Genomic DNA, 25919 nt, shown 5'->3' with positions numbered 1-25919 from the left:
TATTAGGTGCATAAATATTTACAATTATTATATCTTGATGAATTGACACCTTTAGCATTATATAATGACTTTCTTTGTTTGTTTTGACCATTTTTAGCTTAAAGTCTTATTTGTCTAATATAAGTATAGCTACTTCTGCTTTCTTTTGGTTAATATTTCCTTGAAGTATCTGTTTCCATCCCTCTGCTCTCAGTTTATGTGTATCCTTAAAGCTAAAGTGAGTCTCTTGTAGGCAGCATGTTGTTGGGTCTTGTTTTTTTTTCATCCAGTCAGCCATTCTGTGCCTTTTGATTGGAGAATTTAATCCATTTATATTTAAAGTAACTATTGATAGGTAAGGACTTACTATTGCCATTTCATTAATTCTTTCCTAACTGTTTTGTAGATCCTATGTTCTTCGCTTCCTCTCTTGCCAGCTCTTTAGTCATTTGCTGCCTTTTTGTGCTGGTATGCTTTGACTCCTTTATCATAACCTTTTGTGGTTTTTCCTTTGTGGTTAACCTGAGGTGTATATAAAATATATTTATAACACCCTATTTAAACTGATAAATTTGATAGCATACAGAAATTTATACTTCTTCCCTCCCTCACATGTTAGGTTATTGATGTTACAATTTACATATTTTTACATTGTGTATCCAATAACAAATTCTCATAGTTATAGTTATTTTAAATTCATTTGTTTTTTAACTTTCAATGTAGAGTTGTAAGAGAATTACACACCACCGTTGCAATATTAGATCACCTGACTTTGTATATTTACCATTACCAGTGAGTTTTACACATTCATATGTTTTTATGATGCTAACTAGCATCCTTTTATTTCAGCTTGAAGAATGTCCTTTAGCATTTCTTATAAGGCAGGTTTAGTGACATTAAGCCCCCTCAGGTTTTGTTTGTTTGGGAAAGTCTCTATCTCTCTTTTTTACTTCTGAAGGACAGCTTTGCTGGGTATAGTATTCTTGGATGACATATTGTTTCTTTCAGTATTTTGAGTATATCATCCCACTGCTGGCCTGTCAAGTTTCTGTTGAGAAATCCACCTGTAGCCTTATGAAGCTCCCTTTTATGTGAAGAGTCACTTTTCTCTTGCTGCTTTCAAAATTCTTTTTGTTTTTGATTTTTGACAATTTAACTGTAATGTGTCTTGGTGCAGCCTTTTTTGAGTTCAACCTATTTGGGGGTCCTTTGGGCCTTATGAATCTGGATGTCCATTTCTCTTCTCAGGTTTGGGAAGTTTTCAACCATTATTGTTTTTTTTTTTTTTTTTTTGTTACTACTATTTGTTGTTTTTTTTTTTTTTTAATTTTTTTTTTTTATTTATTATTTATTTATTTATTTATTTTTGGCTGTGCTGGGTCTTCGGTTCGTGCGAGGGCTTTCTCTAGTTGCGGCAAGTGGGGGCCACTCTTCATCGCGGTGCGGGGACCGCTCTTCATCGCGGTGCGCGGGCCTTTCACTATCGCGGCCCCTCCCGTCGCGGGGCACAGGCTCCAGATGCGCAGGCTCAGCAGCTGTGGCTCACGGGCCCAGCTGCTCCGTGGCATGTGGGATCTTCCCAGACCAGGGCTCGAACCCGTGTCTCCTGCATTAGCAGGCAGATTCTCAACCACTGCGCCACCAGGGAAGCCCCCATTATTGTTTTAAATAGACTTTCTGTCCCTTTCTTTCTCTTCTCCTTGTGGGACTTCCATAATGCATGTGTTATTTCATTTGATGGTATCACATGAGATCCATATTGTTTCTTCACTCTTTTTCATTCTTTTTTCTTTTTTGTTTCTCTGACTGGACAATTTCAAATAACGCATCTTCTAGTTTACTAACTGTTTTCTTCTACTAGGTCAGGTTAGCTGTTGAAGCTCTCTATTGAATTCTTCAGTACAGTCATTGTATTCTTTAGCTCCAGGAATTTTGCTGGCTTTGTTTTTTTTAATGATTTCTGTTTCTTTTTTGAGCTTATTTTGTTCATGCATTATTTTCCTAATTTCATTTAGTTGTCTGTGTGTTCTTATAGTTCACTAAATTCTTTAAGAGGTTTATTTTGAATTCCTGATCATATAGTTCATACATCTCCATTTCTTTGGGTCAGTTGTTAGAGCTTTATTTGGTTCTTTTGGTGGTGTCATGTTTACCTGATTTTTCTTGAGCCTTGATTCCTTGCACTGGTATCTGTGTGTATATGTAAGTGGTCTCTTCTTCCATGTTTTACAGGTTTGCTTTGGCAGGGAAAAACCTTCACCATTCAACTTGGGTTATTGGATGTGTCAACTAGTAGTGTCCATGGGCAGGCAGGGCTTGCTGTCAGGGTCTCCAGTTGAGTGTGCTCTGAGGTCAGGGTAGGGGATTACCAGTAGCTGGGCTTTGTGGTTGGGTGAGTCGACGGGGCTCCATGTTTAAGCAGGGCTGCTGAGTGAGCTCCCTGACTGGGCAGGGTTGCTGGCTGTGCTCCATGGTTACGTGGGGCCATTAGCTGGGCTCTGCAGTTACCCTTGGTTAGGCAGAGTCTGTGGAACCCTGGCTGTGTTCCCTGGCAGGGTGGTGCCACTGGTTGGACTCTATGATTGGGCAGGGTTATGGACTGGGCTCTGCCATTGCTGCTAGTTGAGTGGGGTCTCAGGCTACGCTCCCTGACCAGGTGGTGCTGCTGGCTGGACTCTGTGTTCGGACAGGGCTGCAGGCAGGGTTTCATGGTAGGACCTTGCCTCAGGCTGTGTTCTGTGACCAGCTGGGGACACAGATTGTGCCTTGAAGTTGGGCAGGTCTGCAGGCCTGGCTTCACCATCCATAGGGTGCTGAGTATGCTCAGCTGTTGAACAAGGTTGCAGGCTGTGCTCTCTGGTCAGGAGGGGCTTCCAGCTGTATCCCGCAGTTGGGGAGGCTAGAGACTGTTCTCTGTGGGGTGGGGTCTCTGCTGGGCTCTTCATCTGGACAAGGCCACAAGCTGTTTTAAGCAATTGGGCGGGGCTGTAGGCTGGGTTCCGAGGCTCCCCACGTTCTCTGGTCGGGCTTCCTGGATGGGCAGGATGGGAAGCGACACTCAGCAGTTGAGTGGAGCTATGAATTTGTAGGGCGGTAGAATGGGCTCCACAGCTGGCTTTGGCCTGTTGCCTGGGGACCCAAATCAGGCAGAATTGCCAGCTGAGCTCTGCTCATGCACTGCTGCAAGCAGGAACATGGCCCATCCAGATTTGAGCACTGGTTGCTGAAAGCCCTGCCCCCCTTCTCCATCCCTGTCTGATTCCCAGTGGTCTCCATGAGTTGAGACCCCAGCGGCCCTCCCAGGAAGCATCCAACAGTGCCGGGGGACCTGCATGTCCACCTTCTGCCCTCTTTTCCTGCTGGAAAAACTGCAGTGGGGCGCTCTCAGCGTGGTTCTGTGTTGGCCTGGCGCAGGGGCAGTTTGGTCAGAGTGTTAAACCCCTCCTCATACCCTTCTAATGCAGTCCTTTTCTGCCTCTGGTCCAGGAGAGCGTGCAGCCTCACCTCTGGGTTTTGGGATTTTCACAGTGGTGTCTTGTCCATGGATAGCAGCTGGTTGGTCTTTTTGTGAGGGGGACTGAAGTCGGGAATAACCTATGTCACCACCTTGATGTCGTCATTGAAGTCAACACTCTGGTCTTGAAAGAAATCAGCTGCATAGAGTCCACACAAACTTCCCCAGGCCACACCTCCCTCCCCTACTCTTTCTGTGATCAGAACTCAGTGTCCCTTTTTGCCTTCCTGTCCCTTTTGTGACTCCTCTTCAAGACAGCCCTTTCTCCTGCTTTGACTTGGTAAAGAATATTGGGGGATGAAAGAAGAAACATTGGTTAACAGAGCCGTTTACTCCAGTCCCGTGCTTCCACGTGGCCCCTGATCGTGTGTGCACTTTACTTGCCAGGTTCTTACCCCCGCCTTCCTAGGGTGCTTACCTGTGATGTGGGCCAGGGGAGCAGGGTCGGTTTGGGCGCGTGTGTGGTGGGGAAGGCTTGGCCCTGCCTCGTCCCCACAGTGGCGGTGCCCTGTGAGGAGGGTGGGCTGTTCAGTTAGGCAGGGCAGGTTTATGTAAACTGGCTGTTACTTTGTAATTGAGGAACGTATTTTGCTCATTTTAGGTATAATTAAAGAATCTGGTGCGAAGCACAAGGGGTTGATTGAAATACCCAACCTGTCTGAAGAAAATGAAGTAGATGACACTGAGGTGAGGTATCTGATGGAGTTTCTTTCTATTCTTTTTTTTTTTTTAAATCAAGTTTCTGTTAGACGTGTTGAGCATTTGAAAAACTGTTAATCGGACTGTGTGGTGCTTGTGCGGTAGTTTTGGTGAGCAGTGAGGGCTCGTTTGCCGAGAAGGATAGCTGTACCCTGGGGGCAGCTTGGGTGGGAGAGTGGTGCAGGAGGAAGAGCACGCTGGGGAAGCCCTAGACCCCCGTGGACCAGGAGTCGGGCCCAGGCAGGTGACTGCACCCTCCGTGGCCTCCTCATCTGTGACACTGGGTTAATTCACCTTTCAGATACACGTGACAGTGTACATACTGGAAGGTGCTCAGGTATTTTGCACAGCTTGGTGAATGGGATCTTGCTGCTTCTCCTCTGTATCGTTGCTCCTTCCCTTCAATAGTGAAAATTCTCAGCTTTTCGCTGTGATCTCTCTTGGTTATACCACATTTTTTAGTAAATTAGTGTGTGTTGCTTTTGACTGGCTCTTCTGGTTGTCTTGGGAGATAGAGCCTATGTAACTCCCATGCTTGGTTTACAGTTAGTGCCCTCTTTCAGCCAAAAGCTTGGTTTTGGGGCGAGACCATTTGTACAGCAGCTATATTTTCCAAATGAAGATAGTTTGATACAGGGTCTTTTTTGATTTGTGAACGTATTCAGTGTGAAGGCCTTCAAGATATAAAAACTAAGTTACACTGAGCCACTATGAGTTGCCTTTCTTAAAGGTTATAAAAGACCATAAAAGTGGGGCTGTCTCGGACATACCTTCAGACGTGTGGTTGCTGCCCTCGGGCTGTGATTTCACTTTGCTGTATTCAGATCCATCAGCTGAGAAGTGTTTCAGCAGCATATTAAACTGGTCTTTTAGATTCAGCCTGTGGTACAATAGTATTACAGAACAAACTCTTCAGATTAGAACTGGGGCCTGGGAGCAGGCCCAACTCAACCGAATCACAGGGACACTAGATATTTCAAACCAACACCTCTTCGTTCTGAGACTACCACAGAGGCATCCCCAGAGCAGCATTTTGATGCTTCCCTCTCCCTGTCTCCCCCTCTCCTCCTGTCCATTCCTTCCATCCTTCCCTCTTTTCTTTCCTCTCTCTCCTCCTCTCCCTTTCCCAACTCTCCTCCCTGACAAAAAAATGTAGCCCAAGACCAGGATGTTGGGAACTTGGTTTTCCTAATTACACTGGCTTTGGGGTTCTAGATGAGCGCTGTTCAATAGAAATATAATGAAAGCCACATAAGGAACTTAAAATTTTCTAGCAGCCATGTTAAAAAATTTAAAAGAAACAGATGAAATTAGTTTTAATATTTTTTATTTTACCCAAAATATAAAAATATCATTTTAACATGTAATTAGTATCAAAGTTATTAATGAGATTATTTTACATTCTTTTTTGGTACTAAGTCTTCAAAGTCTGGTGTATATTATTTTACACTTACAGCACATCTCAAATCATACCAGCCACATTACAAGTGCTCAGTAGCCACATGTGGCTAAGCGGCTACCATACTAGACAGCGCATTTCTAGACCCTGTGAAAGCCATGGACTACATCATCAATATAATATATATACACATAAAACGTATGCAAATTGGGGGGTTCACATTCTACGAAGTCCGTTCAAGATTTGGCCACCAACCAGGTCAATGGACCCTTGATTAAAAACCCCTTACATCTTCTCAAACTATATGAAGAAAACCTGTCACGTCTCTTACATCCACTTCTTTCCCTTTCCTCACCATCACAGATCCCTCATCCATATGTCCCAGTATTGTAAGATTACGTCAAACCAGATTTTTCTTAGGTTTGTATTTTTCTGATTTGTAGGTGAACGTGAGTAAAAAGAAAGGAGATGGGAATATACTGAAGGATCTTATGAAAACTGCAGGCACCGCCAAGGTCAGGGAAGCCCTTGGAGATTACCTGAAGGCTCTTAAGACGGGTAAAGAAGGCATCCCTTGTGAACTAGAGGGTCCCTTTTCCATTTACCCAAATAATGCTCTGCACTGTGGTCTGGATTCCCAAGTTAGGCTGATTTCCAAAGCTCTAGAAACAATTCTGTATGCTGCAGGATAAATTGTAGTCTGGACGTTCAGAGCTAGTCATGGGTTAGACCATAATTAGTGATTATCAGTATTTTACACAGCGTGAACCATTTTGCCTACAGAATTGTTGATAGTTTTCTGGAATGATAATTATTTTGTCAGTTGTTTTTATAATTATTTGTTTAATGTCTGTCTTCTCTGCTAGACTGTAAGCTCCATGAAGGCATGGAACTGTCTTGTTCACTGCTATATCTCCAGCATCTAGCACAATGACTGGCATGTAGTAGGTGCTTAATTTTTGTTGAATGAGTGAATGAAAGTGACTGCAGGTATTACAGGTGTAGTTGAGACTTATTTAATCCCTTCACTGTGTGGAATTGAGGTTATTGTCTTCTTCCCTAAATTAGAGAAGTTACCTGCCAGGTAAAATAGCCAGCAGGGCTTGTATGTCTGCATCTCATCCTTGGACTCTGCTGAGTATCTAGGCATTGACATAGATGGGTTTGGGGTTTACACTTTTCCTACGAGATCACACACGCTGCTGGCCCACAGGCTTGAATACTGTGAGGCCAAGCTTTGTGAGGTGATGGTGAAGCAATAAGCCAAGTGTCTGGCTTTGACAGTAAGTGAAGGCCATAAAGCTATTAGTAGTTAGGTGTATAAAATGGAGCTTTTTGGAAAACAACATTTGGAAATTATGCTATTTTATCAAGAACTAGATAAAAGTGAGGCATTTGATAAAAAGAAAAGGATAAAAGGCAATTGTTGCCGTGGAACTCAGGTTAATGATTAGTTTTATATGTAAAAAATACAGAATGGTCTTGAAATTCTCAAAATGCTATAGGAATTCTTTTTACAAATTATCAGTTCCTTTATATTCTTATATACTGTTTTCAGTTTTCTGCCTTACTATTTGTGCTGAAAAGGAAAAAGTTCTTTATTAAAACCATTTCTCATATGTTTTCTTTGTAGAATTTACAATGGGAATGATTTTACCAACCAAAGCTATGGCAACCCAGGAATTGACAGTTAAAAGGAAACTGAGTGAGACTACCTTGCAGGTATGATCTCTGGTGGCAGATGTGTAGGGAGGGGGAGAAAGTAAGTGCTTAATGAGAAGGCTTCAAAGCTCTAAACAGCCTTGTGATGATGGAGAACTATGAAGGATATTGAGGAGGGCCAGTTAATCCAACCTTGCATCCCTTGCCATTTTGGGGGAAATGATGAAATGAGACTTCCATCCTTGATGGAAGGGATCCTTTTTGTGTGATAAATATTGAATTTAGTTCAAGACTGTTGTGAAGGCAGTGTTGTTTCAGTAGGCAACAAACAACAGCAGGTGACTTTGAGGTCACATACCACAACGGAAGAACCTTCTCTCCAGACTTTTGGAGGATTGGGAGGTTTTAGATCCTGTTCTTGGAATCTGGTGATGGGGAGTTGACACCCTTTGGCCTTAAGTGCTGTTATCTTTCACCTGCTTATCTTTATACTCCCTGGGTCATATTTACATGTCCAAGTAGGATTTGGGCTGTGAAGCCATAGCCTGGGAGTGGAACAGAGCTAAGGAGCACTGAACTGTTTCCAAAATAAAGACTAGGTAGGATTGGTGGTGCTAAAAAGGCTTTTAGTGGAAGGGATAGTGTGCGGGACATTTTGGTGTTTTACTAAGACTGGAAGACTGAATTTTTTGAATCTCTTGTCATGCTAATAATTATGCTTTGGAACCTTTTCTTTTGAGATTCAGGCCTCCTCTCCAGTGGCATTGGGTGTAAGGATTCCCACTGTGGCACTGCACATGACGGAACTGTTTGACACAGCTATCGAGCAGCTGTACAGAATCTTCACTGTGAAAGATGTAAGTCACATCTCAAGCTAGGATCTGAAATGCTGACATTGGAAGAAAATACACCTACTACACCACTAAGAACTGAAGCTGGTTCTTGGTTTCCTGCATGGCCGTGTTTTTCTGATTGAAGAGATCTAGAAATCTTTAGGATAGCTTGAGACGGGGAAGTTATCCTAAAGATTTGAGGGGGGGAAAAGATGGGCATTTGGGGGGAATTTATCAGCATTGAGGTGCTTGGAGCAATTTACTGAGCGTTCTTCCTCTGAAAGAGAGGGAGAGAAAGAGAAAGCTATAATTAAAAGCTATGTATTCACAATTAAACAAACACAAACCACAGTAACTGTTATATTAGTACTTTACACTTAGGTTAAAAACATGATAGCATATGCTGGAATAACATGTCTATTATATGTTTTGCTTGGTTAGTTGGTGCAAAAATTTTCTAAATCTCCTGCTGTATTAGAAGCTGAAAAGGGAAGGAAATTCCAAATGTTTGATGGGAACATCTCTGGTGAATATGTAGAATTGGTAAGTAATCTTATAGGTTAAAGGAAAGTTAAGCTGGGACTGACTTCTGTTAATATTGCTTTATTCATTCTTTTTTTTAATGTGCTTTGGTTTTTATCTGAGTTCACAGAAACTTGACCACTTTATAAAGTTGGCTACAGGGAAAATAAAAAATGTTATATATACTAAAAGCTGAAGCTTTAGTTTCACAGTAATTGTGCAATGTTTATGATTTTAGAAGACACAAGTGTAATTCCTCCCAACTCTTGGTCTAGAAGTTTCAGGTTTCTGCCACTAGGGTGTGTGTTGCCAAATGTCAGTTGCCTTGCCGTTGACATCAGCTCTGCATTGGTTGTAACGCTTCTGTCCTTGATGTTACTGCCGTTACATTTTGGCACTAGGGACAATGAATTCTCAATGGTGCTGGCATACAAACTGGAAGATGGGAGTGTACATTGTTCATTGATTACTTCTCGTACATAGGGGCTTTCATGAAAGGATTTGGTGTTTGTTGTAGTATTGTATGAAGTTTTAAAAGATGTTTTCAGTGGAATTTCCCCTTTGTTTTCAGTTAACAAATAAAAAGATCGTCATGAAATGGAGATGTAGGAACTGGCCAGAAGGTATGTTATTAGCACCTTTTGTTTTAAGTCCAAAAACGCTCGTTTTTTTTTCCCCCTACTATGAAAATCAAATAGTGGTACTGTATGGATACATTTTTCTTTTCATAATGCAGTAATGAGCTTTCCTTTTTGTCTTCCAGAACACTATGCAATAGTTGCACTGAATTTTGTGCCTACTCTAGGGCAGACGGAATTACAATTGGACTGTAAAGGAGTTCCTGTCTGTGAAGAAGAGAACATGAAATTCTGTTGGCAGAAGCAGCATTTTGAAGAAATACAAGGTTTACTGCAGCTGATCACCCTAAATGGTTGAGTGAGTTAGTGAGAAGATTTTATAAGGGCATTACTTTTTGTAAGCGGAAAAAGTGTAACGTTTACCTCTTCCCTCTGTCATTCCTTTAAAAAAAGAAGAAAACAAATACTCTTAATTTATATTGGATGAAATCCATGAACTTAGAATTGAAAGCATTGTTTGAATCTTTACTATGATGACTAGACTCTGCACTGAGTTAAAAGCAAGTAATGTGAAATTAGGTATTTTACCTCCCATAGCCTCTGGGAACAGATTGAGTCCCTGAGTACAGATAGTTGAAGTGTCCCAAGCTAAAGCTTGTCCTAGCAAGCTTGCTGTTAGCTGTAATTTTAGTTCAGGAAGACAAAAAATAAATGGCATGTTAATACTATTCCTTTATTTTACTTCAGGGTTTTTAAGGTGTGTAGCTCTTAGGTCGTGAAACAGTGGCATGTTGCATTCAGAAGCATGCTGAAGTGAGGGCGAGCTGGCTGTATTGTTATGCTTCTCCCTGCAGCAGTTATGCACTTCAGGGTGGTGAGGATTGAAAAGTCTATGGAAAAAGGTACTTTTTGGACTGCCACTATACTTCTAATGAAATAGAATATAATGGATAAGTAAGTAAGTATGTTCCCCCATTCAGTTTTCTCATTACTTTCATCTGAGAAGACTTGAAGCAAGGTATGTAAACAAATAAAAAGTCATCACAATCAGTTTAATTAAGTGCACAGAATAGCAATCAGTCATGTCAATAAAAATAAAACAATTATTTTTACATCAAGTGTGCTTTATTTCCTCCACAGGTATTCTGTTAAATAAAGCACCATTTATATACTGCCAGGCCACAGCTAAAGAGGATTCTTTACAGAATCAAATTTCTTGTGGTTGTTCCGTATACAAGTAAACTTAATTTTGATAATAAGAACCACAGCGATCGGAGGCAATCTGCCTCTATTATAAGGTACAAAACTGGCACAGAGGACACCATATTATACACAGTAAAAATGCTGTTAAGTTTAAATTACATTGTACAGAGCCAGGGAACCCTGTTCCTCCCAGACAGCCATATTAAATGAAAGCCACTACAGTGAACTCTTAATTACATAAAACATATTCATTATCTGATTGCCCTTTAGAAAGTATACTGAAGATGCAAATTTTTTCATCTGAAGTTCTGCCTGACCAAGAATTAAGCCTATAAATCTATCTTGCCATTCAAGCAGAGAGCACTGGACAAACTGAAGCACAAAAACAGAAATAAGCAAAACTTATACAAACAGCATTGGGGGTGAGGGGTGACCTTAAAAGTAGACATGCTACATCTAATGTCAAGAAGCAGCTTGGTTTCCTTTGCCAGATATCCTCGTGACCACATGGATTGTAGATTCAATGGTCCTACACAGGGTATCTAAAATGTCGTGCTGCTGCATGTGACTAAAGAGTCCTCTGGAATGGCCACAACTGAGTGATAAAGCAGCCTCAGGGTCCTGGGAGGGCAAAGCTTGACCGTCACAGCTTCTCAAGTCAGCTAAGTCAGACAGAACTGCAGAGAGAGAAGTCGAAGGGAACTCGGATTCTTCCTCAGCAAGGGCAGAATCCTTGGAACAGTGGAGGTCTTTAAATTCTTTACAGTCTTCAAATCTAACATTGTTGGACTGTTCTTCCGCATGCTGTGACCTGATATTTGACGTGTCTTCTGAAAACGAAGATGGAACTTCCATTCGGTATTCTTTAACAGAACTATTTTCAGGGGAAGGAAGATCTTGCTCAGTTCCTGGGTCGATAATTGAGGAGTCTCTTGTCTCATTGTCTGAAGTGCTAGTTGGGGTCAGTACCTCCCTGGTCTCCGTTTTCATGTCACTGATGCAGCTGTCTACAGTGTGCTCCTCGTCACTGCTAACGCGCCTTCTTTTAACAGGAGTTGCCCCTTCATCATCTGTGAAAAGGAACATCAAAACAAATTCTCTGAAAGGAGTCATTAAGATCATACTGGGGGTGGTTGTGGAAATTCTGTTTTTTAGCATTTATATTCAGGAGGCTCACACAGCTATTGTAAAGTCAGTATTCTTCCCTTCTCCCACCCTAAAGTCAATATTTTATTAGTCCATAAAGCTAACCTTTAGTTTTTCTTTCTTTGGCTTCTTGCTCTTGGAGTGAGTTTCTCTGCTGCAGACAAGTCCTGCATTTGCTTAAAAGCTCTTGCAGAGTAGGAATTAGAGCTGGGTTTAATTGTTTGGGAGTGTGTACCGACAGGAGCAAAGCAAGTGCCCGCAAGTCCTACAGAAATCCAGATAGGAACACTTCAAATTCCAAAGCCAGCATTACAACCGTTAACTAAAGTTTAAATGCACATGTTTACTTTTCCAGGAATCCATCCTGGTTCCTCTGGTATTTTTAGAAGAATGTTAAAACTAGAAAGCCAGTGTTATGATACTACTATTTATATTTCATTGGTTCTAGGTCACTAATACCATTATTTTATGCACCACACCACTAATTAAGTCCGACTGAAGACCCAAATAGTGTTTTCTGAAAATGGAAAAGGGGGGAAAAAATTACACAGGAATTTTAAAAGCAAACCCTGAATGATCCATGAGCAATTTAGGCCTCATTAATCTAGGAATCAGTTTTACTTGGTTTCTGGTGGATGTCATAAGGTCTTCCTCACTTAGCTCTGTAATCCGTTCTGGCATCTAAGCATTTTGTTACTTGGGAGGCTGCTGCTGGACGTGTGCAAGCACATGTTTCCAGGGTGTTTCATTATTCTATGACATGGCTTTTGTGGGAGTCTATAGAAGGCAACCGATTCCCTAGTTTTAACTGGCTTTATATTCAGATTACTAATCTGACTTTCAGTCACTTATGAGTCGCAGGCACTAACAGAAACATCACAGGTAACATTTCAAAAAATGTGAGAAAGTAAAGGGAATGTCTCCCTTAGTGGTCACTGCCCTTAGCATTTAATGACATTAGCTCATGTCTTCTAAGGTAACAAAGTATGTGCTACATACATAAAAGGCAGAGTGAACACATTTTTATTTGGTTAGTTTTTTCATCATATGTGACTTCCAGAGTTTGAATAATAAAGTTATGTATATAGTAAGATCATACGAAGGCCAAATTTAGAGTTGATTTAAGGAAAGTTCTGAAGTACATGACTATTCCCTTGCATAGTTCTTACCCCATTTAAAGCAGCACTTGCTTTGGAAATTTCAACTCTGTTGGTGAAATCAGACTGCAGATTCTGATACTGATTTATCAAGTTTGTAATAAGGGTGCTGATCAAATTGGCACAGTTTGCTTCAGAAAACACCTGACCTTGAACCTGAAAAAGATGATTAAGAAAAATCTCCAAAAGACCAATACAATGAAAGCACAATCACTAACTAACTGGAAGTAACACGCTGAGTTTCCAACTTGTGACATACCTTTAGAAGAAAGTGTGTCATGAATGTGTAGACAATGTTGTTGTTCAGGAAAGTTCTTTCATCCATTAGGATACATTTTATATATTCTGCAAAAACGGGATCTTCACACAAAAGCTTGATGCAGTTTTTTGACATAGCCGACTGAAGTGGGGAAAAGAAGCACTGATTGGTTGAGCACTGAAATAACTGCAAATCTTAAATACACTGCTCATGATATTCATCCGAAGTCATTTAACATCCTACTGGAAAAGCCACTTTTTTTTTTTTTTTTTTGGCTGCAGCTTGCGGGATCTTTAGTTCCCCGACCTGGGCCCTCAGCAGTGAAAGTACAGAGTCCTAACCACTGGATCCCCAGGGAATTCCCAGAAAAGCCACTTTTACTTCAGTCTACTAAATTTTCAGTCACAGCAACTGTCCTCCCCATAAATTAAAATATTACTAACTTGGACTTAAATGGGTGACAGTTAGAAGAAGAGACTTGTAAAAAGTCTGAATGGCAAAACTGAACAAATATGTTTTATTAAGAAATGCAGCTTTATTATCTAGCATTAAGAGTTAATAAGGACTGGACAAATAAGACTAACAAATAGGATGATGTTTTCAGGGAAAATTAATAGATAACCAAATGACCCACAGAGAAAAGACAAATTTTAAGAATTAGATTTACTCCCTAAATTGAGTTAAAACTTTCACTATATAATCTCATTAACAATAGTAATTTGGTAAATACCCTTCCACCCCATAAATATCACAAAGGTAAACAGCAAACCTCTTTTCGTAATAATTTCACACAGAGAATTAGTGGGTCCCAAAATATGGAAATTGTACTAAAATTTGGTTTTCCTGTTTTCAAATGGTCATGGCTCTTAAACACAAGTAGTATGTCTTTGAGTAAATATATTCCCTAGATTATTTATATGTGTGTTTTAATAATCATTTATATGGAAGAAAAATGGACTATTTTAAAAAATAGGACAAAGTTTAGATAATATGTACATCTATATACATATAATTTTATTAGAGTAAGCACTGTGGTAAGTAAACTGCTCAAGGTCACCCAAGAAATTAGGAGTCAAGTAGGACCAGCACCCAGGTCTTCAGATCCTTGGTGTCAGGAAAACCTGCCTTATTCTACTGGTCGTACTCTCTGCCTGCTGCCTGTATTTCTTGCACAGCACAGATGCTTCTATAGGGCTGGTAGGGGCATTGGAAGCCTTAGATGGTTTGACTTTAAGGGAAGTTTTGGGGGTGATGAATTCTGTGGAAAAAAAAGTCAAGAGAGTTGTACAGTGCAGAAGCAGATAAAGCAATAGGGAAGCAATAGGCAGTGGCAGAGTACAGAAACCAAAAAAAGCAACCAAAAAGCAAGAAGAATGAAAAGAGAGCAGCAAGTGGCCAAGGGGCGGGGGGGGGGGGGAGGGGGGAGCAAGAGATTTGTTGCAAATTACTGAATAAACCACTCAGCTCAAAAGTCAACCAGCAAGTTGTTTTCTGAATGTTTACTAAGTACTAAACCATATGATTAAAGTATACTAGCCTATCAAAGATTCCTAGTATAGAAAACAAAATGAAATTTCTTTAGGAATAGAGATGACTCAGAGGATTTCATGGTTTGGGACAAGGAGGCAGAGAAGCAACTATTACAGTATCATGTGACACACATCCATTAGGAGAATATCCAGAGCACAACTGCCTGGGCAGGAGACTGGACCAGACTCAAAAGTATTCCAGATGCTAAATGTGGGTAAAGGTTTATGCCAAAGGAATTAATCAACTCATCTTCTGGGAATGGGGAGATGCACTCAGGCAAGAAACCAATAGTTTTTTTCAGGGCCTGAAGAGAGTGGAGATTCCTTATGCCTGATCCAAGGAATGAGCCAAACCTTAGGATCAATCTGATTTCTTCCCCTCTCTCCACCATTCTCCCTCCCCAATTTAATAAGCATTATTTAGGTGCCCACTTTATTTTAAGGGGTTGGCTCTTGGACTTAAGGTAGGAAAGGTTTTCTGTTCTCAATGAGGTTGCTGATATGAAAATAAGTGCATCAGACTTAAAAAACTGCTCTGAGGTAACAGATAAGCGAGAGGTAAAGGACAGAATGCTGAAATGGTTTCTGCTAGAGCTTTTGGAACGGTGGAGGGGAGAAGAAATAGATGGGGGAGGCGAGGGAGCGCAAGAAGTGGCTTATGCCTTCTTGCCCTAATATCTCCCTGTTTCAGACTTTTACCACAACTGTTTATATTGGCCTTTAAATGAGAAACTTTACTATAAACAGCCTGTCTGAAATACCCTTTGTGATACAAATATTACAGATATAAAAAACTTCAAAGGGCAAGTCGATGCCAATTGCTTAATAGTTTTAATTCCATTAATAGTATTTTACCTACCAAGATTCGAAAACATCCCCAATTTCCAGCCAGTTTTCAACCCAGTGTTCCTAAAATTACCGACCATGTGGTCGGAAGAGATGAAAGACCAGGTCATCTAAAACTCATTTTCTTTACCTGAGTCTGGCATAGCTCAGTCCAAAGTTTGGGGAACAGTGCAAGATGAAGTGGCAAGCCTTCATAGGCAACTAGGACACCTAATATTTGAAAAGAAATCAGAATAGGTTATAATTATAAATTACACTACTGAGATATTAAACTCTGCAGGTACAATATTATAGCTATTTCCAGTCATAACTGCATATTTTCTATGTTTTAGAAATACATAAAATACTTAAAGGGGAAGAATTCATCTCGATGTTTTAACTAGTGAAATATTTTAGAGTGCAGTACACTTTGACTTTATTTATATCCCATACCTCATTCCCAGAAGGACCTGCAACAACTTAAACCAATTCTGCTTTTTGAGAATTAGAACTTTATCTGGGACAATGTAATAATAGTTACTGCAAGTGGCTCCAAAGTTTTCTTGGATTAAGGTACCACTCTGCATATTTAGATCATATTACATGGAATACCTAGACTACAGTGGGGGAGCGGGGTGCACGTTCAAACAGAGGATGTGAAGAATTAGGAAACACATCATTCTTTCCTCTTTTATCTCATTTCTCCAAAGATAAAGCAAATTACCTTTATAGTAGATTTAGGTAAATTCTGCTCTAAGTCTAACAGCTTCTAGCCTTGTCCCCAGGATCTTTCGGGTGGATCATACTTAGCTGCTATATGTCAGCATCCTATTTGGAACGTCTAAGGTTTCAACCTTTCCTCTTCTTGACTATTCCAGATGTCAAGTATGTCCTTAAGAAATTTGTTCGCCTACCCTCTGCCCTTCTAGCTCTCTCAAAGCACAGAAGTTGTAATGCCACAGTCAGTTATAAGTAAATTTTCCATCCTCCAACACTCCCACCCCCCAGGGAAAGTATAATCATGGAGGAGAAATATAATACAAGTTATCCTCTTCCAGTTAAGAAAAAAATTATGAGTAACACCTGAAGTTGGCAAACCTTTTTGGTAAATGGCCAAATAGCAATTACAGGTTTCCCCCGATTATGAAACATTTCATAAGCTGAAACAGCATAAAGTGAAAAAGCAATTACCTTTTTCCATTAAAGCAAAAATCCTCTTTGGATTTCTTTTGGTTAGCAAAAAGAGGTACTAATGTAGGTATGTCATAAAAGTGCAGTGGCATAAAGCAAACTTTTGAAAATTGGCAGGTACGTGTATTTTAGACTTTACGGGCTGTTTAAGTCTGTTGCAATTACGCCACAGACAACACCAAATGAATGGGTGTGGCTGTCTTTCAATAAAACATTCTTTAAGAAAACTGAAAGTTGAATCTCATGTAATATTCATGTATATCACAAAATACTCAGAATGTAGTTTTTAAAAAAAACATTTAAAATTATAAAAACTCTTCTTAACTTGCAGGTAGCTCATTGGTTGTACAAAAACAGGCAGCATGCAGGCTATTGTTTGCCTCTATATTAGACCATGGGTTTGGGAAAATCTTAGGGAAATCAGATCAGTCATCCAATTTCATCATCGAAGGATACCTAGACTCTCTTTTGCAGGAAAGTCTATTTTTCTTTATTTTCCTGTCAAGATTAATTCCTTTGTAAAGACCCAAGGAAACTAATACCCTAATCTGGTTTGGATTGGAGGCATTTACCCATCATAACATCACAATACACATAAGCAAACAAGGGCATGTCATCAACACTGTTGGCTACAGGGAAGAAAGCTCCTATGTTCCCATGTCTCTGCATAATTACCCATAAAAGTAGAGCAGGGGTTGGCAATATGGCCCACAGCCCACTGCAAAAATAGTCTGCCAACCCCTGAACTAGGGGCTGCCCTGACATAAACCCTCTCATGTGAAAGCAGGCTTCATACTACAATTTAAGATCCTCTAGACTTTATCCACCACCACCCCCGACATTATCCTCAAAGTAAAACAATCTTTATGCCTATTTTCCACAACTAAAAAGCTAGCACTACCACAACAAACAAAACAACACTGAGGCCTTCTATGATCTCAAGATTGTTTTCAGGTAATACTCTGATTCAAATATCTTTATTTTACAAGTGAAGAACAAAATAAACATACTAACATCTATTGTGCTAGGTACGTCAGATAATCACATTTAATTTTCTCATCAAATTTGGAAGGCCTTATGTTTTCCTCATTTAGCCCCCTTTTTTGGATGAGGAAATTAGGCTCAGAGAGATCACATAATCTGCTATTTCATCCCAAAAGCCAGTGAGTGATACAGTTGTATCTACCCCAGATTTATCTGATTCTAAAGCCCATAATCTTTTCAATAATCAGTGTTCCCCAAACTTTAGTCATTTCATATATCATTTTCATGACTGTTTTCATATCTGTCCATCACCTGTACTGTTTACTTGATACCGTTCTTTAGATTGACTCAGAGAGGCTAATACTACATTAGCCTTGTCTTCGGCAGCATAACATCCAGGAAAATCATGCATTTGATGTACGAGTTATTTATTTTTGTAATAAGTAAGATCTATTCACATTTATTAACATGAAAATTATTTTCCCTGGGCCATCTTGTACACTACACTCTGGAAAACACTGTGCCACCCATGGTGAGCTAAAGACACCTCTTTCACAGTCCTACCTATTCCCTATCTGAGCTGCACCTCCTTTAGAAGGAAGGCCATCCCTTCAGAGTAGAAGTTTCAGTTTCTTTCCAGCATTTTCACAAAGCACTGAGGATAAGGAGTATGTTGGCTCTGTTGACTTAAGGCAGAGGCCAATGCCATCCTATTCCACACACTCCTCCAATACCTTCTGGGATGTCTCACTTACTGGGTGCAAAGCACAGGGAGATGCAATCACCAGCATTTGCAGGCACAATTCCAAGCCTTACCTCAGTAAACAGGATGAGCAGGCCTAAAACATCCTGGCTCCTATATCACTTATCTTTCTTCATCCTGTGACTTCAGGCATCCTTAACAATAGGGTCCATACCCCACCCTGTTTCCATCCATGAAGGAACTAATAAGCAATAATGAAAAGCTGTTCCAAACATATGGTTTCCTCAATAGAAGCACCTTATACTGTAGAAGCTGCTGGGTGTGTTTTTGAAAGAAAAATCTTTTAAAAACTGTTTTTGTTGGTAAAATGGTAATTCAGATGATTGCTGTGAGGATGAAATATTTCGTATGTATATTTACTTGTTAGGGTTTCTCCTATCTGAATTGTGTTATGATTCTTTGTCCAGCTTTCTATAGGAGTATTTATCCCATCCAAGCATTATCCATGGGAAGTGAGAGCTTCGGCCTTAGTATATCACATCTGATTCTTCTAATTCCCCTATTTCTGACTTCATACCCACTAAGCAACCTATTGTTGTTTATTCAGCTTCCCATGTAGGTTACTGGAAAAAAATCTGCTGGCCCTACCATGTAACATTCAGATCCCTATGCCAGTTCTTCTTTGTAAATTAACAAACTGGTAACCAACCCCTAAATTATATGTATGTCTATTAAAGGTAATTACCATGTATAACCTAGGATAAATGGATTTGCCCTTGGTGGATGGGTAAAAGCTGGTTTCCTATCTGTACTGAATGATTGGCAGTTGTCTGAAGCATATTCATCCTAAGAAGCCTTTTGGGAAACAGCTAACCAGTTGTTTCTCCAATCAGTACCACCTTGATATCACAAAAAGCTGAAACATGAACAAGGGCTGTGCTTTTTATAATATGAATTTTTAATCTGTTTACTTCTATCAACTATATTAATTTAATTTTAGAAATTCTGAAGATTATGGATTTCCTAGGTACATCATGTTACTTGCAAAAAATCTTAAAAAAAATCTTTCACTTACTAATGCATTAAGAAAACTTTCAAAAACTAATGTCAAAAAATAAAAAAAAACCCAAAAAACAAAGAAAAACTAATGTCAAATAATAAAGGTGATATTGTTTTGTCTCTAAAAATGGAAATTAAATGATGAAATCTAGGGATTTGTTATTTAGTTTAATTTTACTTGAACGTCTTGTTAATCTGCACATGAACTATGGTACCTAAAAAATTTGGTACGATTAGGGTTTGCAGTACCAATTTTCTATGTTTTGAAAAAAAATTTTTTCCTCAAATATAAAACCAATGCATGAACATTACAAATAATTTAAATCTTCTAGATATTTAACCTAGAAAATAAAAGCATCCCATAATTTTATCCTTATACAGTTAAGATTATAATCCTCCATTTTTTTTACATGTACTGATTTTTTTCCCCTTGTTTATAAGAATGTGGTCATATTCTGTATATTTTCCAATTTGCTTTTTTCATGTGAAACAAGGTCAATTCCTATCTTTTTATTTTAAAGACTATATAATACAAATGAACTATGTTTTACTTAATTAGGCTTCTATTGATAGATATTTCAGTTGTTTCCAGTTTTACCCAATACAAACCAATTGAAAATAAACATCCTTTGTATGTTATTGTACACTTTTATGAGTAGATTTAGGGTGGATTCCTAGATCTGGTACTGCTGGGGCAAAGGGCACGAACAATCTAAACTGCCTCTTGAAACTGACCCCATTATAAGATCTCCTCTTTCCCCAAACTGTGTAAGTATGCATATCATCTAAACTTCATCTCATAGTTGGGGGGGGAAAAAAAAAGAGAAATAATTGTTGTTTGCTTTCTTTATTAGTAAGGATTGGCAACTTCTCATATGGTTACCAAACATTTATTTTGTGTGTGTGTGCGTGTGTGTGTGTGTGTGTGTGTATGTACTGCCTTGTTCATGTCCTTTGCTTTTTTTTTTTTAATTAATTAATTAATTTATTTTTGGCTGTGTTGGGTCTTCGTTTCTGTGCGAGGGCTTTCTCTAGTTGCGGCGAGCGGGGGCCACTCTTCATCGCGGTGCGCGGGCCTCTCACTATCGTGGCCTCTCTTGTTGCAGAGCACAGGCTCCAGACGCGCAGGCTCAGTAGCTGTGGCTCACGGGCCCAGGTGCTCCGCGGCATGTGGGATCTTCCCAGACCAGGGCTCAAACCCGTGTCCCCTGCATTGGCAGGCAGATTCTCAACCACTGCGCCACCAGGGAAGACCCTTTTGCTTTTTTTAATGTTCTTTACCATCTTGCTGAATCCTAAAAACTCTCTGTACATTGGTACTACTAGCCATTTATCTGTTAAGAATGCAAATATTTTCCCCATTAGCTGTATGTATTTTAATTCAATTTATGGCATTTTCAACATGCAGTACGTTCAATTTTTATGTAGTCAAAAATTTTAATTTATTTTATTGTTTCTGGGTTTCGTGTCCTGCTTAACACAGTCCTTCAAATCTCAAGGTGGTATCCATATGATCCTATGTTTTTTCTTTAATATTTCTAGGATTTTATTTTTCACAATTAAATATTTAATCCTCCTAGGATGTATTTTGGTCTAAGGAGCAAAGAAGATATTACTCTTGCCTTTCCTTTCCCAGACAGCTAGCCAATTATCTCAATACTACCCATTTTCCACTACTCTGATATGTCATCTTTGTTATCTGTCAAATCCTTGTGTATCCTTATGTTTGTTTTGGGGCTGTTTTTCCACTGTTTTACTTATGTGCTTCCATATCTGCATCGTGTGGTTTTAATTATTAGAGTCTACAGTCATTCCCTGGGTATTCATGGGGGATTGGTTCCAGGAGCCCCTGATGCTGAATATCCTTATATAAAATGGTAATACAATGACTGTAGTGGAAATTTCAATCCACAGTTGGTCCTCCGAGAATATGGAGGACATTTACATAAGAAAGGGAGAAAATAAACCAATACTTGCTGTTTTTATGCAAAAAAGTAAATAAAGTTGATGGTGGGCATGTCTGTGAGTGAAACGGTGATGTATACCTTTTTGATATTGCTTTGAATTGTGAACTATGTATTAAATACCAAAAAAATTTTTTTAAAATTACTGTTATCTTTAGTAAGTATTCTGGAAATCAATAGTGCCAGTGATCTGGCACTATTCTTCTTTTTCAGAATTTTTCTGGCTAAAAATTGGCTCTTTTTAAATATCAAAATACTGCGGTCTCAGACACACTAGTATTTCACAAGGCAGTCAGTAGCTTTGTTCATGTTCCCTAAATTCTCTTCCCACTTTTCCTAACCCTATGCCTGACTGTCCTCACTTCAGGAGCACTTCAACGCTCCCTTTACTATTTAGGACCTGCAACTCTATCCCCTGTAATTCTAATCTATAATTGTTGTGTAATTCCTTTTTATCCCCCTAACAAATCTTAAAATCGACTCAGTTACCCATGTAAGAATTACCATAAAGACCTTTCATCAAATCTGGAATGGCTTGCAATCCAATACAGGTCTTGAGACAATTCTACCTATAGTCACGATATTCTGGCCCTTGGACCACCTAGCCTTAAGACTCAAATGATTAAGGACATAACCAGTTTAAACTTCTTTCCTCTCTTGTTGCCAAATATAATTTCTTGAAGAAACTATACAAATTAAAACTCCCTATCAACTCTCTGCTTCCCATCACAGTCGTTAATGTGGGCTTTGCTTTCTCAAGCTCTTTACTAGTGGCCTCTCCTTGGAAACAGTCATTTCAGCTAGAAGAGGGAGTTACTTTCAAACACTGGGACATAATTTTTCCATTTGTAAGAAGCATAAGCACTGCTTTTAGGTCTTTGTTTTACTTCATATCTAAAATAATGTCCAATTTTCTACATTAACTAAGATATAGCCATGAAAAAATTTTTTTCCTGCTCAATTTGTTAAGGTTTTGGTTTATATCTAAAGCTGTCCTATGCAATACAGTAGCCACCAGCCACATCTGGCTATTTAAAATTAATTTGGTTAAAATAAAAAATTCACTTCCTTAATCACATTTCAAGCTCTCAACACTAACATATGGCCAGTGGCTATCATACTGTGGATGGTGATGCAGCTGGAGAATATTTCCATCCTGGTAGAAAGTTCTAAAGAATAGTGCTTATGTAGAGAACCAAACACCACGAGCCAGCACAACTGTGCTTCCTGAGTATAAGTGATGAGAGCATAAAATATTATGGAAGTTGATTCAGCTAATATGGATGGCTAAGTGTGTTTCCTTTCTTTCCCTCCTCCTCCTCCTCCCCATGTTTAATTTCCCCAAAACTAGGTATTTGTGTTGATGAGGAAGACAGTCCCACACAGGGTAGAACATTCATTACTTGGTCAGAGCTGTTCAAGTAGATAAAATAGCTCCTCACGTAACTTTTGGTATAAATCATATGAACACAATTACTAAGAACTTTTCTTAAGGTCAGCATCTTTATAAGTCTTCCTTCTTATCTGGGAGCAAGGCTGTGTTACTAGATCTCCTGGATATTTCCCCACACTTGACCATTGCCACTGCTAGGTTTTAGCTTTTTACCAAGTGCCACAACCCAATTATATAATCATGAAATGGCCGATCTGAACATATCCTCACCCGCCCACCCCCCAATCTTCAGCCACATATATATGAAACTAGCTAATGATAACCGGTGGAAGGAACACCCTTTCAAATCTGAAGACACTCTAATCACTTACCAATAAGATGGATGGTTTTTCTAAAGAGGAATTATCCCTGACAGTTGTTACCACTTCATTCTTCTTGGATAACAAAACCTAAGGTATGTTCACATCTTTCGCCCTATCTATAGTGGACCAAAACCTTTTCCACAGGAAGGAAGGGGTTGTGATTGAGAAGGAGCACAAGGGGGAACTTCTAGGATACGGTAATATTGTATTTCTTGACCTCGGTGGTGGTTCCATGAGTATTTCACTTCCCATGCTCTGAAACAAAACTACAGTACACTGGAGAGGATCCTGGGCCATCCCTAAAGACAACAGATTCAGAGGGCACACAGAGCCTGAGAACTCTGGAGGTCCTGAGATAAGGGACATCTGGAGGGCTACTTATCTTCTGAAGCCTTATCAGCTGGAAAAAGTCACCCAAAGGCAACAGTCCTCTAAGAGCTCTCAGGCACATCCTCAGAGAGACAATATTACATAAAAATAATTCAAGGTTCCCCCCCTTCATAATTCACTGATTGTTTTTTCTATTTCTCATATCTTCCTTTTCAAATTTCCCTTCTCACTCACCCCTCTATTTTATGAGACTTACCTCCTACTTTACTCATATATGCACCTCTGCTTCACCCTGGCAAGTCCACTTGGCTTGCTCCCGGTGTTGCCAGCTGGCACTACTGATCTCATCTTACCCTCAGATCAGGGCTGGGGAAGTCCATCTCTAAGCCTGCCTCCCTAAGCAGAGCAGTTTTTGGTTTTTGTTTTTAAATTCTGCTGGGCAGATGGAGGAGGACTTGGGCTTCTATGTACAAAAGTGATCAGCCCTACTCCACACTCCTTTATAAGCCAGCTGAAACTCTGGGAAGAACTATTCAATGGAAACCAGTAAGTTGGTGTTTTCTTAATAAACATAAAAATGTTCCCGAGAATAATTAATATTTTTAAACATTCACTTTAAAAAAGAAAAAAAAGGATTGGCTCATTTTTTTCCTCCCCTTCCTGAATGGCTAGGGGCTTAAAATAATTCAGTGGAATTTACTGCTCATCTTTTATACTTACTCAGCTTAACTAATGTTTCAGTAAATTTTTCACAGTTGATTGCAACTCGGCATAATAGATGGATGAATTGATGATAAGAAAAGAAGTAGTCTAGCAGCATACGATCATAAACGTCATCTTTGCCCTGAAGGTTAAAGATGATAAAATGGTTGCACTTAAATTGTATAATAAATTAAAGAGCATATTTTGTGCAAACGTAATAAGTTTAACTAAAAAGCTGATTAAATATTTAAATTCTATAAGAACCTAGTTTTAAATTCCAAGTTTCTGTTAATGTTATTAAGATCTTAATTGTCACAAGTTTATTTTCAGTGTGCAAATGCCTTCAATTAAAATTACCCCTTATTTCTATATACTTTAATAAAGTAAAATTACTGTAGGATTTTAAAATGTGACACTTGAGCTCTATAGACATATCATCAAGAAGAGCGAATTAAATTTGATTTTTGAAATAGAGTCCAAATAATTTCTGTAATGGTTACTACAGTGTTAATTATTTTAAATATTTTATCTTATAAGAACTTCTTAAATGTAGTTAAGATCTAAAGACAGCGGGCAAGGGAGAATGTGAATAAAGTGGGGTGAGGAAAGATAAAGTGGAAAAATTGTTTAGAAAAGTGTTGGAACTGAGATAAATTATCCTGTGTCAATGTACCTTCTATAATCTAGAATTAGCATTATTTTAGAGTTAAGTATTAGAGAACAAGAATTAGGCTACAAATGATGATATATCTATCAATCAGTGATAATTAGGCTTAGGTCAAAGGATTATAATTAGAGGGCAGTAAAAGAAGTCATTGATTATATGGCGAAATATAAACAATACTAAGTACCTAACTTGACCTTTCAGATTTAGATATATGACCCATTTATAATTTAGCCTAGTGACAAATACTAATGAGACTGTTAGGATATTTTTTGAGGGGGAAAAAAACTTACTACTTGTGCTTATTGTTGATTTTGCAAATATTCAACCAACATTTCAGAGCAGGAAAAAGTCCAAATGAGTCTAATCTTCTTAGGATCCACAAAATGATCATTTAAGTCTAATATACTCATAACTGCCAGAGGGGAATTTCAAATTACTGTGTACTAGAAAAACATGGTTTTCCTGGCATCCCAACATACCTTACTGGTTTCCACCATTGTGGGCAAGAGGCACATATTGAGTTCAGGGCGCGGAGGCCGAATATTGCTTTTCCCTCCTATTAGCTTGATATTTTCTCGACAAGGGAAATAAGGTCCAAGAGACACTAAGACATTAAAAGTGTACAATAAGAATAAATGGAAAAAATAAATCTCCATGTTTCAGTGTGCAGAAAGATTAAATGCCAACCATGTTCAGTACCGTGCTAGATGAATACATACTTGGTATATTACTGTGATGGTAAGTACAATGGTTGTGTTGTAGAAATGGAACCAGAGTATGAAGAAAGTCATGGGGACTCAAAAGCACAAGTTCCTTGAGGACATCTGAAAATGAAAACACAATTTGGGTATTAAAAAACTGGAGTATGTTACCTGCTACTTTCAAACTCATAAATCCTATCGGGGTGACTGACTACAGTGTGGCAGCTAAAAAGTTTTAGAGTCTAAAACTGTTTTAGCACTTAACTCTGGGAGAAATTCTGTCTGATGCTTAATCAAATCTGGATCAGCAGAGTTACTAAACAACAATAGGGCATCATTTAGAAACCAAAGTTTAAAACTATTAAGAGAAGCATCATGGAGAAGTACACTGAGGGAAATATTTAATGCATACTGATTATGTATCTTCATAAAATCAATCAAAGCAGCTTATAAATCTAAGGTTCAAAATTCTTTGGATCTGAGAATCCTTAATCTACTTTTAATGTTTCATGATGCTAGCTGGACTGATTCTCATCCTGTAATTACATAGGAGTAAAG

At 39.0% G+C, this 25919-nt stretch overlaps 2 protein-coding genes across 11 annotated transcripts in view; one reads left to right on the top strand and one right to left on the bottom strand.

The window, feature by feature from the left end:
* The window catches only part of AHSA2P (activator of HSP90 ATPase homolog 2), a 30422-nt gene extending 20304 nt beyond the window's left edge, over nucleotides 1–10118 (top strand). The window contains exons 3-9 of one of the 3 annotated variants that reach the window (XM_057557953.1): nucleotides 4095–4180; nucleotides 6035–6149; nucleotides 7225–7313; nucleotides 8000–8110; nucleotides 8528–8629; nucleotides 9180–9231; nucleotides 9372–10118. In XM_057557953.1, coding sequence (XP_057413936.1) covers nucleotides 4095–4180; nucleotides 6035–6149; nucleotides 7225–7313; nucleotides 8000–8110; nucleotides 8528–8629; nucleotides 9180–9231; nucleotides 9372–9544 — 728 coding nt within the window. In that variant the 3' untranslated portion in view covers nucleotides 9545–10118. Of the gene's footprint in view, nucleotides 1–4094; nucleotides 4181–6034; nucleotides 6150–7224; nucleotides 7314–7993; nucleotides 8111–8527; nucleotides 8630–9179; nucleotides 9232–9371 lie in introns of all 3 variants that reach the window. The other 2 variants (XM_057557952.1, XM_057557954.1) reach the window with 2 other exon arrangements.
* Nucleotides 10119–10219: 101 nt separating this feature from the next.
* Nucleotides 10220–25919, bottom strand: part of USP34 (ubiquitin specific peptidase 34) — a 241650-nt gene continuing 225950 nt past the window's right edge. For 6 of the 8 annotated variants that reach the window (XM_057557944.1, XM_057557949.1, XM_057557947.1 and 3 more), the window contains 8 exons: nucleotides 25380–25484; nucleotides 25140–25264; nucleotides 24012–24135; nucleotides 15457–15536; nucleotides 12952–13092; nucleotides 12705–12848; nucleotides 11641–11800; nucleotides 10220–11459 (listed from right to left, as the gene is read on the bottom strand). In XM_057557944.1, the coding sequence (XP_057413927.1) occupies nucleotides 10852–11459; nucleotides 11641–11800; nucleotides 12705–12848; nucleotides 12952–13092; nucleotides 15457–15536; nucleotides 24012–24135; nucleotides 25140–25264; nucleotides 25380–25484 (1487 nt within the window). In that variant the 3' untranslated portion in view covers nucleotides 10220–10851. The remainder of the gene's footprint in view (nucleotides 11460–11640; nucleotides 11801–12704; nucleotides 12849–12951; nucleotides 13093–15456; nucleotides 15537–24011; nucleotides 24136–25139; nucleotides 25265–25379; nucleotides 25485–25919) is intronic. The other 2 variants (XM_057557950.1, XM_057557951.1) reach the window with 2 other exon arrangements.

Source organism: Balaenoptera acutorostrata, chromosome 12, assembly GCF_949987535.1.
Source record: "Balaenoptera acutorostrata chromosome 12, mBalAcu1.1, whole genome shotgun sequence".
NCBI lineage: Eukaryota > Metazoa > Chordata > Mammalia > Artiodactyla > Balaenopteridae > Balaenoptera > Balaenoptera acutorostrata.
The sequence above is the reverse complement of the archived record's forward strand: the minus strand, read 5'-3'. Positions and strand labels throughout refer to the sequence as shown.